This window comes from Condylura cristata, unplaced genomic scaffold (genome assembly GCF_000260355.1).
Source record: "Condylura cristata isolate star-nosed mole 26May11 unplaced genomic scaffold, ConCri1.0 scaffold00004, whole genome shotgun sequence".
Taxonomy (NCBI): domain Eukaryota; kingdom Metazoa; phylum Chordata; class Mammalia; order Eulipotyphla; family Talpidae; genus Condylura; species Condylura cristata.
The window spans coordinates 15,952,893-15,968,524 of record NW_004567105.1 but is presented as its reverse complement, the minus strand read 5'-3'; the positions used below and the strand labels follow the sequence as shown (position 1 = coordinate 15,968,524).

At 46.9% G+C, this 15,632-nt stretch overlaps 1 protein-coding gene across 1 annotated transcript in view; it reads left to right on the top strand.

The window, feature by feature from the left end:
• PLXNC1 (plexin C1) overlaps positions 1-15,632 on the top strand; it is a gene marked incomplete at its 5' end in the record, with an annotated part of 137,266 nt that overhangs the window by 88,696 nt on the left and 32,938 nt on the right. The window contains 7 exons of the mRNA XM_012735138.1: positions 1,504-1,606; positions 5,136-5,234; positions 5,541-5,644; positions 8,912-8,950; positions 9,193-9,317; positions 10,566-10,764; positions 15,421-15,567. Coding sequence (XP_012590592.1) covers positions 1,504-1,606; positions 5,136-5,234; positions 5,541-5,644; positions 8,912-8,950; positions 9,193-9,317; positions 10,566-10,764; positions 15,421-15,567 — 816 coding nt within the window. The remainder of the gene's footprint in view (positions 1-1,503; positions 1,607-5,135; positions 5,235-5,540; positions 5,645-8,911; positions 8,951-9,192; positions 9,318-10,565; positions 10,765-15,420; positions 15,568-15,632) is intronic.

Below are 15,632 nucleotides of genomic sequence, written 5' to 3'. Positions count from 1 at the left end.
TCATGTCCCATAATAAAGGTGGAAGAACGTTGAGGAGGGAAACATAGAGAAGTCTTCCTTGAGACGGTATCCATGCCCCTGATGCTCTGCACGGTCTGTCCTGAATAAACTGCTTTGCAGTCTGCGATCATGCCTTCTGGGACAGGGAAAAACACATCAGACTGGAAGGTGTGAACAAAAATGTGTTCATGTCCCAGCTGCACCTTAGCCAAGCTGTGTGACCTCAAGTGGGTCACTTGTTCACCCAGCCCCTCTTTGCCCACCTGGACATAACAAGGGTAATAATAATTAGAAAGTCAGTAGTTACCACTGACCTCGCACGTGGTTGCACATGTCAGATCAGTTGAGAAGAACAAATGTTGACATTTGTCACTCATGACAGTTCCTGAGTGCTGATGCTGTGATGGGGAAAGAGCAGAGCAGAGAACAGACAGAAACAGCTGTCTCAATGGAGCTTACTTACAGAGACATGCAGTGAAGAAAAACTTAAAATGTCTTAGATGCTGGAGGTTGTTAGGAAGAAACCTGGAGCTGGGAAGGAGAGGGGCAGAACAGCTCAACCTTGAACTTTTCTTCCTTGAGGAAGGGACAGGTGAGCCATGGGCTAGATGGGGTCCACTGTTCACACCAAGAAACCTCAGGTTGCAAAGATCCTGTGTGGGAGCCTGTGAGGGCTTCTAAGCGGGCTCTCAGGAGCCTGCTTGCTTAGACAACATGTGTGTCTTTAGCCTCTGTGACAGGCCCTGTCCACAGTCACTGCAGAGGTGAGGACAGCGAGGACTGGGTGGTCACTCAGGGTCCTGTGGCACCTGAGGGGGGCAGGCACAGATCGCGGCTTGGGGATCGGGTGGGCCGTGTGGGTCCAGACTTATGCTCCACTCTGTTAAGATGCCTGTGCGCAGCAGTCGTGGCTTCCAGGCTGGAAAGGGACCTTGGTATTGGTGTGGACGTCACTGTAAAAATAAGGTGTGATTACAAGTCACAAAGTTTTTATAACCTCAAAATGCTAAAACTGGGAGAGGACCTCAGGGATCATCCAGGCCTTCTTGCTAAACTGGGTTCACTCCCGGACACTTCTTCTGTGAGTGTGTGTGTTTGTGTTTGTGTGTGCTCGCATGCTCCAAAGAAACACAAGAGATAAAGGTCAAATTAATTCCTTCAGTAGAAGTTGTGACAGAGGACTCAGCACCCACAGGTTACCACCTCTTCATGCACCCATTCCTGCCTTTGAAATAGCCCCCTCCCAGGACAAAGAGGGCCAACGTGGAAAATCTGTGTCTAGTTCTCCCTGTCAACTGATACAGCGGGAAACTGAGGCACAGAGAATGTTCTTGCTTTGCTCAAAAACATACATAGTCTGTGTCAGAGAGCGCTGAACTCAAATATCCTTCCTAGCTTGCCACCTCATTTTGTGTGTTGGGGAGACAATAGGGGATGGTGGGGGTTGTGTCCTTAGTTGTGGTGCCCAGTTCGATGGTGTCTAATGACACTTGGTCCCGTTAGGTCAAGCTGGGCAACCTGGACCTGGACGTCGAGCAGGAATCCGTCCCTTCCATGTGGTATTTTCTGATTGTGCTTCCCGTCTTGCTGTTGATTGTCATTATCGGTAAGTGCAGTGTTTAATTTTGTCAGAGAAATTATTCCCTAGGATTTCTCATCAGGCAGGCCAACTTTCAGGGGCTGTTGGTTTTAATTAAGTATTAATGGATGAAAACCCAAATCAAAACTTTGGGACAGGAGTAATAGGTACCTGTAACAGTCTTTATAAACAATTTTTTGAAAGGGTGCTTCATTAATAAAAAGCTGGATTTACAAAGGTTGTATCTTAGTGTTTGAGATAGAGTCCACTTTGCTGTTTTGATTCTTTGAAGTGGAAAACAAGTGTCCTGTGTTCATATTATTCCCCCAAGATTCCTCTGGGTTTTTGGATTCCAAGAACTTGGTCATCAAGTCCTGCCTTCTCACCCCACCAAACATCACCCCCACTCCCAGCCCTGCCTTTCCTGGCAAAATTTTATTTCAGAAATACGATCCATACCATCTATTAAAATGTTCCAAGATTCATCCTAGGACAACTTTCCTGTGGTGCTTTCTCAGTGACTCATTCTGGACCATCAATGTGGTTTTGTTTTTCTGGTATTTTTGGCCTACACAGCACTTACCAAAACTTTGAAGCAGTCAATGATATTTAAAAATTACATGATTAAACTTTTTAAACTATCTCACAAATTTGGAAGACCTGGGTCATAGATTCCATTTTTCCACAGTACCCATCTGCTGGAGTTGAGCAGTCGCTAGCCCTGGCTAGAAAATGTGCTTATGGGGCTCTCGCCACAGTCTCTACCCCTTCCTAGTGTCTCCACCCAGGCCACTTATGTCCTTGGCCCTTCTAGCCATTTATTTTGTCACCTCTTGTTCTGAGACTTTCGTTGTAAGTCTTTCCCTCTTCCTTCTTGGAAAAGAGATAACATAGCACTTTGTATTCCTCGATTTAACACAGGCATCGCCTTTCGGACATCGTCTGTAAATACGCTCATGTCTCCTCTTCAGTCACCCATTTCCCACAACCATTTATTTGCCTTTTGTTTATTGGGCATTGGTTGCATTGCTGATATTGTACTAGTCTCTGAAGTTAGAGAAGATAAAGTCTGGTCCTTTAGTGTGTTAATTCCCAGTCCAGCGAGGGTATGATTAATTGCCTAACGGAATGAATAACTCTTGCAGAGATCCTGTTTCGTGCTGTTAATGGCCATTTCAGATATTTTTATGCTCTACCTGAGTTGTCTCCTTATGTATCTGCAATCCAGAAGTAGACGGGATATCTTCATAAATCCTAGCTGCTGCTGGCTCCCAGGACATGCCAAATGTGGGCTCTCATTTCAGAGTCTGCTGCTTTCTGTAACTGTACATGGTCTTCTAGAGTCCCGTCCACTTTATGAGACTGACAGCGTCTGCTCTCTTCCTGGCCTAGATGGGACTCTTCTCTTCCCTCACTGTGTGTGCAGAGATTGTTCAGGCCCTTTGAGGGGAAGCTGGCTCAGTTTGACACATTGCTTTTGGCTTCATTTGCATCTTCAAAACCCTTCGAAATTGTCACCCTTTTGCTATCAAGATCCTAGGACTCGGCAGCCTGAGTGAGGGCCAACATTATCCTGTCAGTCACATCCATGAAAACAGTAAACACACCTGGCCTGGGCCTGCCACCCTCAAGACACCCTCACGGCAGCTTCCTCTGGAGGTTTCAGCCCTGAGACATTTGCGGCTTTATGGATGTGGCCTGTCAGCTCCCTTGGTAGCTATGAGCCAGAGATGCTCAGATTGCAGCCTGAGGAGCCGTAGTCATGAGTGTTGTCCATAGAAATACGGGTTTCGTGATCAAGTGGATTCTGGAACCACTGCCTGCACCACCCTTCTCTTGGAGATGCACCAGGCACATGATAGCAGAGACTGTTGACTTTGTGATGTGGTCCAGAGATTGTATTTATTTGGTTTCCTCCAGCTTCACTAGCACCTCCTGGTAGCAGGGCCCTTTCATCTTGAAGTTTCTGTCCAAAGTGGTCAAGCATTTTAGAACAGTAATAGCTGTTGGCCATGGCTGAGAATTATTTTTAAAATACATGTTGTAAATGCTTTCTCCGAGGTGCTTCTTATGATCCTTTGTACATCATAGTGACATAGGCTCTGTGACAGATTGGGCAGTGAGGGTCCAGAGAGGCTAATGACCTGACACAAGGTCACACAGCTAATAAGAGGCAGAGGACTGAACCTGTTCAGCTTACTACCCCTACAGCAGTTACAAGCAAGGTGAACTGGGAAAAGAAGCAATAACCTAGAATAGGGTTCGTGGTGAACCCCTCATCACATCACCCCATTTGACCAGTGCAGATTGACTTAGGTAGCTAACTGGGGTTCTGTGGGGCTTTTTTTGCTCTTCAACTTGATTTCTCCATGGATGTTTAGAAACATTAGAAAAGAATGGAACAATATAAGTGCCCCATAGCTGTAGGGAAACTTGGTTTGTTTCATTACTTTTCAGCCAACTGGGATCCTTGGCTACAAGGGAAGGTTATTTGATTTAGTTTTTACCTTTTGGGCGGGGGGGGGGGCGGGGGGGAGTAATGGATTTTTAAGTCTGTTTCTTGTCCACATTGACTGACTGTAGGTTTTTGAAAGTGGTGACAGGTATGTGGGGTGGGGACAGTGTGCATGGCTTGCTTGGTGAGTCATCATCCTCGAGATTGTTCTGGAACACTGTACACAGATATGGTGTGGGCAGCTCCTTGCATCTCTGGCCTCATCAGCTTCATTGAGCCTGGTACCACGCACACACCTGGAGCAGCCATCTCCTTTGAGGCAGAGTTGGGGTCTCTCAGTGCCCCAGGGGTGCTCTTCTTGGGCACACTTCAAGGATGGATGGCCTGCGGCTGCCCCTGGGGCCTGTCTGGTCTCCACCTCATGCGTGGTGGGATGGTCCTCACCACCCTTCTGTGTGGGCCCAGAGGGGAAAGGCGTGGCTTTTGCTTTTTTTTTTTTTTAAACAATTTATTTATTTTATTTATGTATGTATACAAGAGCTGAAGTATACACCAGAGGTGGGGTGGGAGGTGAGAGGATTCACCAGAGACAGTGGGGAGCTGGACAGGTGAATTCACTGAAATTCACTGCTGAGGGGAGCAGCAGGTGAGACAGGAGAGGTCTGCTGTGCCATGTGGGTCACCTCCCTGGCCAGGGATCGAACTCGGTGCTACAGTGGCTGTGGATAACTTCACCGTGCTGAGACTTAACCCCTTACAGCATCGAAGAGGCCTGTGGTTTTTACTTTTAAGATAAGAAGGGGTTTTGGAATCTTTTTTCCTGTGGCATTTTAGCATCCTCCTCTTAGGAGTCACCCTGCATTGGGAATTTTGCTCTTTTTAAGTTCTTCTCTCTGTCTGTCTCTCTATCTGTCTCTTTCTCTCTCTTCCCCCCATTCTCCTCCTCTCTTCCTCCTCATGTCTCTCTCTCTGTCTCTCTCTCTCGTCCTCCTTTTCTCTCTCCCTCTTTCCCTTTCTCCTTCTCTGTCTGTTGGTCTTCATTCTCCCTTCTGTGTTTTCCATGAACCTGTCCATTGACGCTGCTCTGTGTTTCCTCAGCAGCCGTGGTGGTGACCAGGCACAAGTCAAAGGAGCTAAGTCGCAAACAGAGCCAGCAGCTGGAGCTCCTGGAGAGCGAGCTCCGGAAAGAGATACGTGATGGTAGGCTCCAAAATTTTATTTGTAGAAAAACAAGCCTTTTTTATTGCTTTTTTTTTTATTTTTACACTTTAATGGAGCTGGCCACAGTAATGAGAACTGTTTGTATAATAGAAGGCAACTGAGCAGCAGGGTCTGGGCCTGGCTTTTGTGTTTTATTTCAGCTCCTCTTTGCAGCCAACCAAGTAATTATCTATTGTTTCTTCTTTAATGAAAACCAAGGTCACACTCCGCATTAGACAAAACAGCAGAAGATCTTATCCATTGTTTGTTGAGTTAAAATATTGCTCTTGGGATTCTGTTTTGCAGGCTTTGCTGAGCTGCAGATGGATAAATTGGATGTGGTTGATAGTTTTGGAACTGTTCCCTTCCTTGACTACAAACATTTTGCTCTGAGAACTTTCTTCCCTGAGGTAAAAGAGCATTGATCATATTCCTAAGGTTGAGTCTTGAATAATAATGAAGGTGCTTGTTGCTATTGTCAGAACGGGTGTTTGCTGCCAAGGCAGCTGTAGATAATGTCCTCGGTTTGAGACACAAACATGTCTTAAGTTTGAGCAGAGCAGGGAGGAAGATAATTATTAATTAGATTGATTAGGATGTAAAGCAGTGATGGGTCATTGCCAGTTACTCCTTGTTCAGTAGCTAAAACCTAGGAGGGACAGAAGTTCGGAGTGATGATTTTTGCTTTATTTTACTACCAGCTTAGAACTGAATTTGTAGCTAAGAAGAGAGCTGGTTTGTTTAAAAATCAATAGGTTGTGGGCTGACCAATTTATTGTGTTTCTGCATGACTTCCATTGCAGCTACTAGATTATTCACTATTACTTCTCAATTGGAACTGAAAACTACTACCAGCCAGTGGAAGAGAGTAGACATGTATAGAATTTGAGTTGAGAGTGGCTACTTTTAGCCATGTAGAGTTTTTATGTTTCTCGTCAGCAGTTACTCGCTACCTGCTCAGTTCGTATCATCCTCACTTAGTAGGAATAGCTGCACAAGATGATGAATTAATTTTCTCTGGGATTTGAGGAGTAGTTGCCTTAACCCTTTGGGTTTTCAGTCTCACTTATGTTCTGACACCTCCATTTTCTCACCCACTCACTCAGCCTTCGTCATGTACCCCCCACACCTCTGGAGAGGTACACTCATCCTCCTGTCCTCACCTCTGTTCCTGGCATCCCAGCTCCTCCATATTGCCCCTTTTTGTCCAGAAGTGTTGACCACAGATTGGCCCACTCTCTGGAATACAACACCCATGATTTAGATCTAGAGTTCTAAGCAAAACCAGAGATGCCTCCAGGCCAAAGGAGCACTTTAGTGTACCAGAATTTCTCTCTGGATTGGGCAGGAAGCCAGACACAGGCAATAAGCAAGTTCCATTTTTTCTATAATTCTAGAAGCGGACACCATGATAAGTGATGTTGTTGGAGGTTGGGGTGTGACTGAAAAACACCTGCCATATTCGTTGTTTTGAAGCCTTAGTTGTGGCTCAAGACTGTAAGACTTAAGCGTTTCACCCTCATATGTTTTTACATTTATCCTCCAAGAGTACCAGCCACCGTGATGTACATTTGCCACCTCGTCCATTTCTGTGGCAGAACCCTGCCAGGGAAGGAGCCCAGTTCCCTGAGACAGGACGACCTCATAGAGCCTAGCAGAGGTTGCCTGCTCCCGTTTCCCAGCTCGCTGAGGTCCCCATTAAGAATTTAATAGCAATAAAATAACAGATTTCTACCATCAACATGAGCACTGTATGGGCTTTTACAGTTAATGATTGCCCTTGAGTGCTGAAGACAGTAATCTGTGGCCTGAAAAAGAAATTTTCCTATCTTCTCAATCCAGTAATCAAGGGCAAGATCGAGCGATGAATGCAAAGGAACACTGTTACAAGTGGAGTGTTTAAAAAAAAAAACGGTGCCCAGAACAATGCTGCATTCCAGTAGGAGAAGAGAGTGGCAAGCCAGACGGACTTAACTCGGGGTTACGTGCGGTGTGCCAGGCGACTAGGAAACCTGTAAGAACTGATGACAAAGGAGTTGTTAGATGGCAAGACCAAGAAGAGCAAGAAAAATATTGACCCGAACCTCATCAAAAAGATCTAAGCTGAGAGTGAATTTAGAATAAGGAAAGGGAGAGAGTGCAGGAGCACGTTCTGGTAGGAGCGGGCCATCCTGTGCCTTTGAGGTACCAGGTGCATCCTGGCACACCTGCAGCCACACCTGTGGCTCTGCGGATGCACCTGGAGCCACAGCTGAAGTCTCGCAGGTTGGATGGTAGAGGGAGAGTTGGCGGGTCGCCCCTCCCGGACGCCAGCAGCAAGATCCAGAGGAAACTTGTAGGTTTGCGGAGACCCAGCTGTTACCAGACTGTGGTTTTGGCCCACCCTGGTTGGTTTTGGCTTGAAAAGCCTTGCTGCTTTGTTACTGCAAAAAAAAATGGAAGAATGAGGTGAGCAGAGAGGATCTAACCTCCCAGCAAAGGAAATTTGAATGAAAGGAGGAAGGCAGTTTAGAGCCCACGGTGACAGGGCCATTTCCCCACTTACGGTCAAGAGTCATCTCTTTCGGCTGTTTGTCTACGCAGCATTAGTTCAGCAGAAAAATATGGGTAACTACAGTGTAAACCAGATCTGCTTTTTCTGCTTATTACTAGGGAAAGGAGTATCTCCAAAATAGGTTGAGTTCTTCTGCTTGGCCTAACAAATTAGAAACCATAAGGCAATAATTCTTTGCAGAAGAAATTTACTTTAATGAGATATAAAAATAACCTAAGGTTTCAGTGATCACCAAATGTGTAAAAAAGAGAGAGAGAAAGAGAAATCTGAAGTTTGACTTCATGCTTTCATTCTGTTGACTCATTGAAGGCCTAACTCAGCATGCTTTTAAAATTTAATCACTTCATTCCAGTAAGAGTTATAATACATTAAAAAGAAAACTCAAATTTAAAAGATTACATTCAAGGAGCCACACAGCCCAGCACATAAACTTATTTCAGGAACTCGTGGGGCAGCACCCGGAGGCCCCTTTTGTCGTAACTTAGGGATGACAGTCCAGCTGACCTCGAGCGCTTACTCTGTGCTCATCCGTGGTACTTGCGCACCAAGTCTGCCAGGTGGGAAGCCTGATATGCAGGTGGAGCAGGTCAGGCACAGAAACTTAAAAAGTGGGCCAAGGTGATCCTGCCAAGCCTGGAGCCCCCCGGGGTGGGCACCAGATTCCAGGTCCTTGTCACCCCACGCCACTGGCCCCAGCGTGACGCTGTGTCTGGACACAGTACACCTGGCCGAGGGGAGGCCAGTAAGAGCTGGCCTGAGGCAGGTGTGTCCTCAGAGGTGGATCGCTGACGGGCGGCGGTCTGTGCCTTGCTTCATCTGGGAGGACCACTTCGGTAACCCTGAGTCACTTTTTGCCAAGTGTGAGGTGCCTTCACCTTCCCAAAACAGGACAGATGCAACGATAGCTATTCTTCCTAGAGGCCTTCAGAATTCATTGGCGTTTCTTAAGAGCTGAATAATTATTTATGAATGGAAGGATATGCTGTGAGCATAAGCCCAGGGGCTCTTAAGATTAGCAAATAGTGTTTCTACTTTATTAAAACGGACTTGGGTATTATAACAAAAATACACTATTCATTTCCTTTGGATGTTATGAATAATAAAAGTGTCTCCTTCCTCTCAGTCAGGTGGCTTCACACACATCTTCACTGAAGATATGCATGTAAGTCTCTAAGTTTTCATTTTTAGCCCAAGACTGCCTGACTCTCATAGTGTTATCATCATCATCATCATCTCCATTATTACTTTGAATTTTTATCGTGGGTTTTTTTGGATCATGAATTCGATATTAAATAATTCATTGTCTTGGAAAACCCATTGTGGATCTGCTTTCTAACTTTAAGTTCTTATAACTATCCCTTATTCTATTATATCCTACTATATCACATACATTTTCTTTTCCAGAACAGAGATGCCAGTGACAAGAACGAAAGTCTCACCGCTTTGGATGCGCTAATATGTAATAAAAGTTTCCTTGTTACCGTCATCCACACCCTCGAAAAGCAGAAGAACTTTTCGGTGAAGGACAGGTAATAGTTCATTTGTTTAGGTATTCAAAGCCATTGAGTAGAAGTAAAACCTGAGCTTCTTGTTTAATTTCAGGTCACCCCTAAACCTGGCCTTTTACAAGCACACACTAATGTAAAGACTGTCAGATGGGGTGACTTACAGAGACTTAAGTAGACTTTATTATGTAGATGGGGTGGTTATGTAGTCAGATCATACTACCGTCATGCACATTTTCTCTCAAAAATCCATACATAAGCATCCCCCCCAAAAAAATCCCTGAAAAACCCCAACATCAAGAAAAGAAACCAGTGCCAAATCAAAAAAGCAGAAGTGTTATTCTCTATTCGTAAAAACACCTTAGAAATTCGAGAGCTTTCACTTCTTTTTCCCAATTGGTCTGAAAGTATACATGCTGAAAATACATGAAATGTCCTGAAGTTCACATTGGTGTGTGGTTTTCATGGATCAAGAACAAAGGGCTGAAACCTAGATATGGAAAAGAGTCCCACAGCAGAACACACTCTCCCCGCTAGAATCTACCATCAGTGGTGAGCTGAGCCACAGCTAATGGTTAATCTCATGAACCAGGGCTCTGTTTTTCTGTCTGTATCTTTGTCATCTGTGTATATCTCTATTTTTCTTTCAGTTTTATTGAGACATAATTGACAAATGGCCTGTGTCACTTTAAGATGCACCAAATTAGGACCTGGCGTTTAGATTACAAAATGATTGCTGCCAGTTTAGTTAGCATCCATTATCTCGTAGGTACCAAAAAAGGAAAACAAAAGTATTTTCCTTGCATGAGTTGTAGGATTCACTCAAATAGACCTCACAGCAGAGTTAATAGTTACCTTCCTGTTGTTCATTATATCCCGTACTTAGGACTAGAGCCTTTGACCACTTCCACCCAATTTATCCTCCCTGCCACTAGTAAACAAAAATGTGATTTTTTTCTATAAGCTTGTTTCTCTGTCTCTTTTTTAGATTCCACATATAAGTGTATTCCTATAGTATTTGTCTTTTTCTCTTTGACTTGTTTCACTTAGCATGTTTTCATAAGTGGTAGGATCTCCTTTTCACGACTGAATAGTATTTCTTTCTTGGGCCTCTCCCTCCCCCCACCCTTCTTTCCTCCCTTCCTCCATTTCTCCTTCTCTTCCTCTCTCACGTGTATACATGTAACATTTTCTTCATTCATGCATGGGTAGACACTTATTTAGGTTGTTTTACATCTTGGCTGTTGTAACCAAGGCCCTCTTTTTAAACAGGTGTCTATTTGCCTCCTTCTTAACCATTGCACTGCAAACCAAGCTTGTTTACCTGACCAGCATCCTGGAGGTGCTGACCAGGGATCTGATGGAACAGTCCAGTAACATGCAGCCCAAGCTCATGCTAAGGCGTACAGAGTCTGTGGTCGAAAAACTCCTCACAAATTGGATGTCTGTCTGCCTGTCTGGTTTTCTTCGGGTAAGTGTCACCTCCACGGTCAGTGTCAGAGGTAAGACAATAGGGGACTAATTTTAGCTAGCGCTGCTGTATTTGCCAGGATGAGTCCTGAGGTCCCTGGTGTCAGCATTTCCCCGCCTTTATTCTGGGCCCTTATCGGGAGCACATGGAGGGGAAAATGGAAATGTTTTCTGTTACTAGCCTATGCTGATGTAATCTGCTTAGAATTTCCTCAGGTAAACTTCTCTCTTTTCAAAAATTTTATTGTAATAAGAACAATTAGCGTGACACTTACTCTCTTCACAGATTTTTAAACATACAGAGCAGTGTTATTTCTGGGCACCATGTTATACAGCGGGTCTCCAGAACTTACGGATCTAGCATGACTGAAATTGTATACCCATTGACTGTGGAGACCACCTTTGTATCACTAACGCTCATTAACACCAGAGCCTGGTCAGTCCATTTAAGAAAATGGACAGAGTAGAAGGAGTATTTCAAATGCTGAAGAGAACACCATGTTTTCAGGGCCTCGGAAGCATCTTAGAAATACCCATTTACCTACCAATACACTGTAAGCTAATTACACTCAGTTCCAACCAGTCATTCCACATTAAAGAAAGTCCCCAGAGAACCGCCCGCCCCATGAGTTCACTTTGTTGGAATGACTATAGAAATGTGATTGCCATCTAATTGAATCTTGAAATCTTCCGAATGCGAACTTTGCACAGACGGGCCCCAGAGCCTGCTGCTTGGTCCGAATTGAGACTTAACCACTTGCTGGAGGCCCCAGGCAGGTGTCTTCACCTCTGTCAGCCTTGGCTTTCTAGCCTGTAGAGCTGGAGGAAGAATCTTTCAGGACTGTTCTGAAGCAAAGATGAGAAAATGCAAAATGCATGCGGTTGCTGAGCACTGAGCAGGCTCACCGCGAATGCTGGACATTATGATTCTAAAATATTAATAGGAAAAGAAGAGTGTTCTGTTGAACCCAATCTTCCTTCAGCCCTCTGAGGCCGCTGGCTCAGAAGGTTCTTATCCTCCTTTAATTTCACTAGCCATCCAGATTCCAGCAAAACTGCATAATTGTGTATTTGTAGCTAGTCCCGAAATCTAATTAAACTTTGAATAAGATACACTGCTATGCCACAGGTTTTAACAGTGCTACTTAAGTTGAGACCCAAAAGCAGCACTTTAAATAGACCGTGCTTAGTTTAATGTTTAATGCAATCTTACAAGTAGATGCATAACATTTTTTTTTTTTTTACCAACCCCTTCCTCTCCCGAGGCAATCCCCATTTATTAAGATTAATGAAATCTGCCTTCTCTTCTGTTTACTTGGTATAAATCATCATACGCTTTGGGAAGGTGTTGAGTGGTTATTTCTGGGTCGAACGTTTTTTTGCTGCCTACCACCCCAGCTTTGGCCACAGCTGCTTCTAAGTGGGGCAACGGGACCCTCACCTGTTTCTGCGGCTCAGTCTTAAAGGCAGATCTCTGCCCCACCACTGAAGCAGAAGCTCTGGGGAGCAGACCTGCAAATCCGTGTTTGCCAGGCTCCTCTAGGTAATTGTGCATTAGGGCGCCCCGGGGGGATTGGAGCACTGAACTGGGAGCCTTGCTAAGAGCCACAGGCCAAGGCTTTAAATTCATCTCAGCCCCTGTTGGTGTGTGGCCCTGAGGAATGTGGTCACTGGTTATAAATTTTTTGCCAGCTCTTTCTGCAAGGATCTTGTGATTCTTACTTGGAATCCTTTGGTCGGCTGCTTGCTCCTATTGTTGTTGGGCACTAAGGGCGCAACGCATTCAGAAAGTCTGGGCTCCCAGCCCAAACAGCCCCCTCGAGCAGAGGATTCTGGGTCAAGATTTCGCAGTGCTGATTCAAGAGGATCTTGAGCACTTGGGTTGGTGAGGGGGTGGCACACTCACGGGGAGGAAGAGGCACTGAGCCAGTCGGCGATACTTTCGTTTTCAGTGAAATAGCCCATCTGGCGTGGAGGGCCTGACTTCCCCCACCTGGTGCCCTGGGGAGGGGCGACCCTCCCAGCCCTCCTACTCCATATGTTGCTGATCAGACCCCACCAGCTCTGAGTACTCAGGAGCTCCCCTGGGCCGGCCCCCAAGGCTTTGTGGGTAACCAGAATTACTCCCATGTATTGAATGTACCAGAAACCATGGAAAGAGCTCTGGTTGCCTTTTCTCACTTAATCCTGTGAGGTAAGGACTTGGTGACCACTTTTCACAGTGGGGGAAATTGTGACACAGAACGAATGCATGTTTCCCCAGATCCCACGACTGGCATGTAACAGCACCCAGGCTGCGAGCTCTTAGTCATACCCCTCCTGCTTTCTGGCAGGCACCTTCTCACAGAAGTGAGCTCACACAGACACAGAAGCCCAGCTCAGCCAAGCCGAGTGTGGTCTCATGGAGGCAAGGACGGTGAAGGGCCAGGGTTAGCTCTGGCACAGGAGGAAAAGGGGCTTGGCAGCAGGGGAGGTGGACGCTCTCACAGTCCCCCTCCCTGGGGCTGGGTACACCCTGGTCAGATAAGATAAGGACGAACTTGGAACTTGGTTCAGTAGTGACAGCAACCCCATGGCCCCGTGGTTTCTGAAGCCAGTTGCACATCTGACTCCTCTGGGAAGGTTTTGAGACTCCAGATGCCCAGGGCACCCTTCAGACATGCTGGTTCTGTGGCCTACCATGGGGCCTACCATGGGGCCCACGTGGCATCTACCCAAAGAGCACAAAAGCATTAACACAAAGCAGCACCCTTTGCAGTAGACATGGAAGAGCCTAGTGCCCATCCAAGAATTTGTGGCACAGCCACGCTGGGAGGGCCTTTGACCCCGAGGAAGGGTGAAGTGCAGGTATTTACAGCAAAGTGCCGGGGCTGGAGGAAACTGTGTGCCATACAGCGAGTCAGCACGGTAAAGACATCGAGGTGATGGACAAGGTAAAACTCTTGGAACGACTAGCAGACATTAAGAAATACCAGAGGCCACTGAGGTTAAGGGGGAGCAGAGGGCACAGAGCATATAAGGGTGTGGGGGTGCAGGGGTTGTTGGGTGGTGCTGAACTAAGGCAGGTCCTGGCCACCTGAATACTCTACCAGAAGCCCTCAGCTTCCGGTAGTGATGATTTAAAATTAGAAGCATCGGTGTGGGCCACAGTGTGAGATGAAACATTCCTCTTCATCTGGACGCTGGGGAATTCCTGACAGCGGGCCCACTGAGCCCGACTCTCCCAGCACCAGCTCTGGAGGGCCCATCTGGCCCCAGATTCCAGCCCCCGCGGGCACCGCCCCTCACCGGGCCCTCAGCCCTGTCCTGATGTGTGCTGGAGGAAAAGAGAGAAGTGGGGCTGCAGGGATGTGGTTAGGACACTGGGTGGGGTGGGGGGGAGCCGGAGCTGGAGCAGTGTAGTTGTGAACCACTAAATAAAGGAAGTTTCTTATAAGAACTGAAATGTCATGTACTAGTCCCAACAATCTCCCCACCTGGGAAAGTTTCTAACATTCACCTCTGTCTTACACTTAAGGGAGAAACTAGCCGGTTTGTCAGGAGAGACAAGTGACAGTGGAGGAGGAGGAGGGTGGCTAGGGAAACCCCAGGCTGACGTGGGATGGTGTAGACAGAGGCTTAGCGGGGGAGGGTTGGGGTCCCAAGAGACTTAAAAGAGGTCTCCGTTTACCTGTTCAAGGGGGAGCAGGTAAGCAAGGCGGTAGAACCCTCCTTTGGAGACAGAGGCACTGGCTTTGCGCTGGGCTGTTGGACTCCTGCTTCCAGCCCTGGCACAGGCTGAGTTTTCATCCTCACCTAGGTGGGTTGACTTCCTGGCTCTGGCCCAGCTCTTCCTCCGCAAATACTGCTTTAGTATCTGTTGATCAGAGAAGGTTTATTATTCAGCACGTGATACTGTCTTCAAGCTCACAGAGGCAGGACCACTCACACCTTCCCCTTGGGCTGCTCAAGGCCCTCTGGAGCACAAAGGGGCCACATTGAGGGGCCCCAGGGGACAACAGGGGGAAGCGCAAGAAGCCATGAGGATGGAGAAAGTTCAGCACCAGCCTGGGAGCTGGGAGCCAGCTCTGGTCCCGAGTGGAGCTGAGCTGAGCTGTCAGTGTGGTCTTGCTGCAGCTCGGCTGTCTGGTGGGGCTGGCGGCCTGTGTCTGCAGAGGGCATGAGACCTAGCTTGCACCCAGGGAGGAGAGGAGGCTGCAGAGGCCACTTCCTCTGTGAAATGATGACACCAAATATCATCCTTGTCAGCAAACTTGAGATGGGCTTCCCTTCATTTAGCAAAGCCAATTGTGTGCATTTTAGAAAATGGTGTTTATTTGCAGTGTGCTAAAAAGAAAAAGGGCTGTTAAACAGGACTGTAAACAAAGGTTAAACATCTGCCGCTGCTAGCTACAGGCACAGCCAAGTGATGGCACAGGTACCCCACGAAAGTGCACACACCAGGACGCAGCCGCTGTGGGCTGCCCCCAGTTCAGCCTCAGTGTCTGAGCGTGAGAGCAGCTGGGTGTGCCGGGGAGGGAAGGTGGTTTCCTCTCCAGCCTCCGGGAGGAGCATCCCAGCTGACTGTTCAGTAACATGGCCTCCTGTAACTTGAACTCTTTGGCAAGGGCAGTGGGTCCCACATAACGCTGTCTGTCCCTTTCTGCTCTTTTTCAAGGAGACGGTTGGAGAACCCTTCTATTTGCTGGTGACGACTTTGAACCAGAAAATTAACAAGGGTCCCGTGGACGTCATCACTTGCAAAGCCCTGTACACCCTCAATGAAGACTGGCTGCTGTGGCAGGTCCCGGACTTCAGCACTGTGGTGAGTGTGTGGTAGAGTTCTCCCCCAGCCTTGGAACAGGACTGGGTGCTTGGGGGACGGGGGTG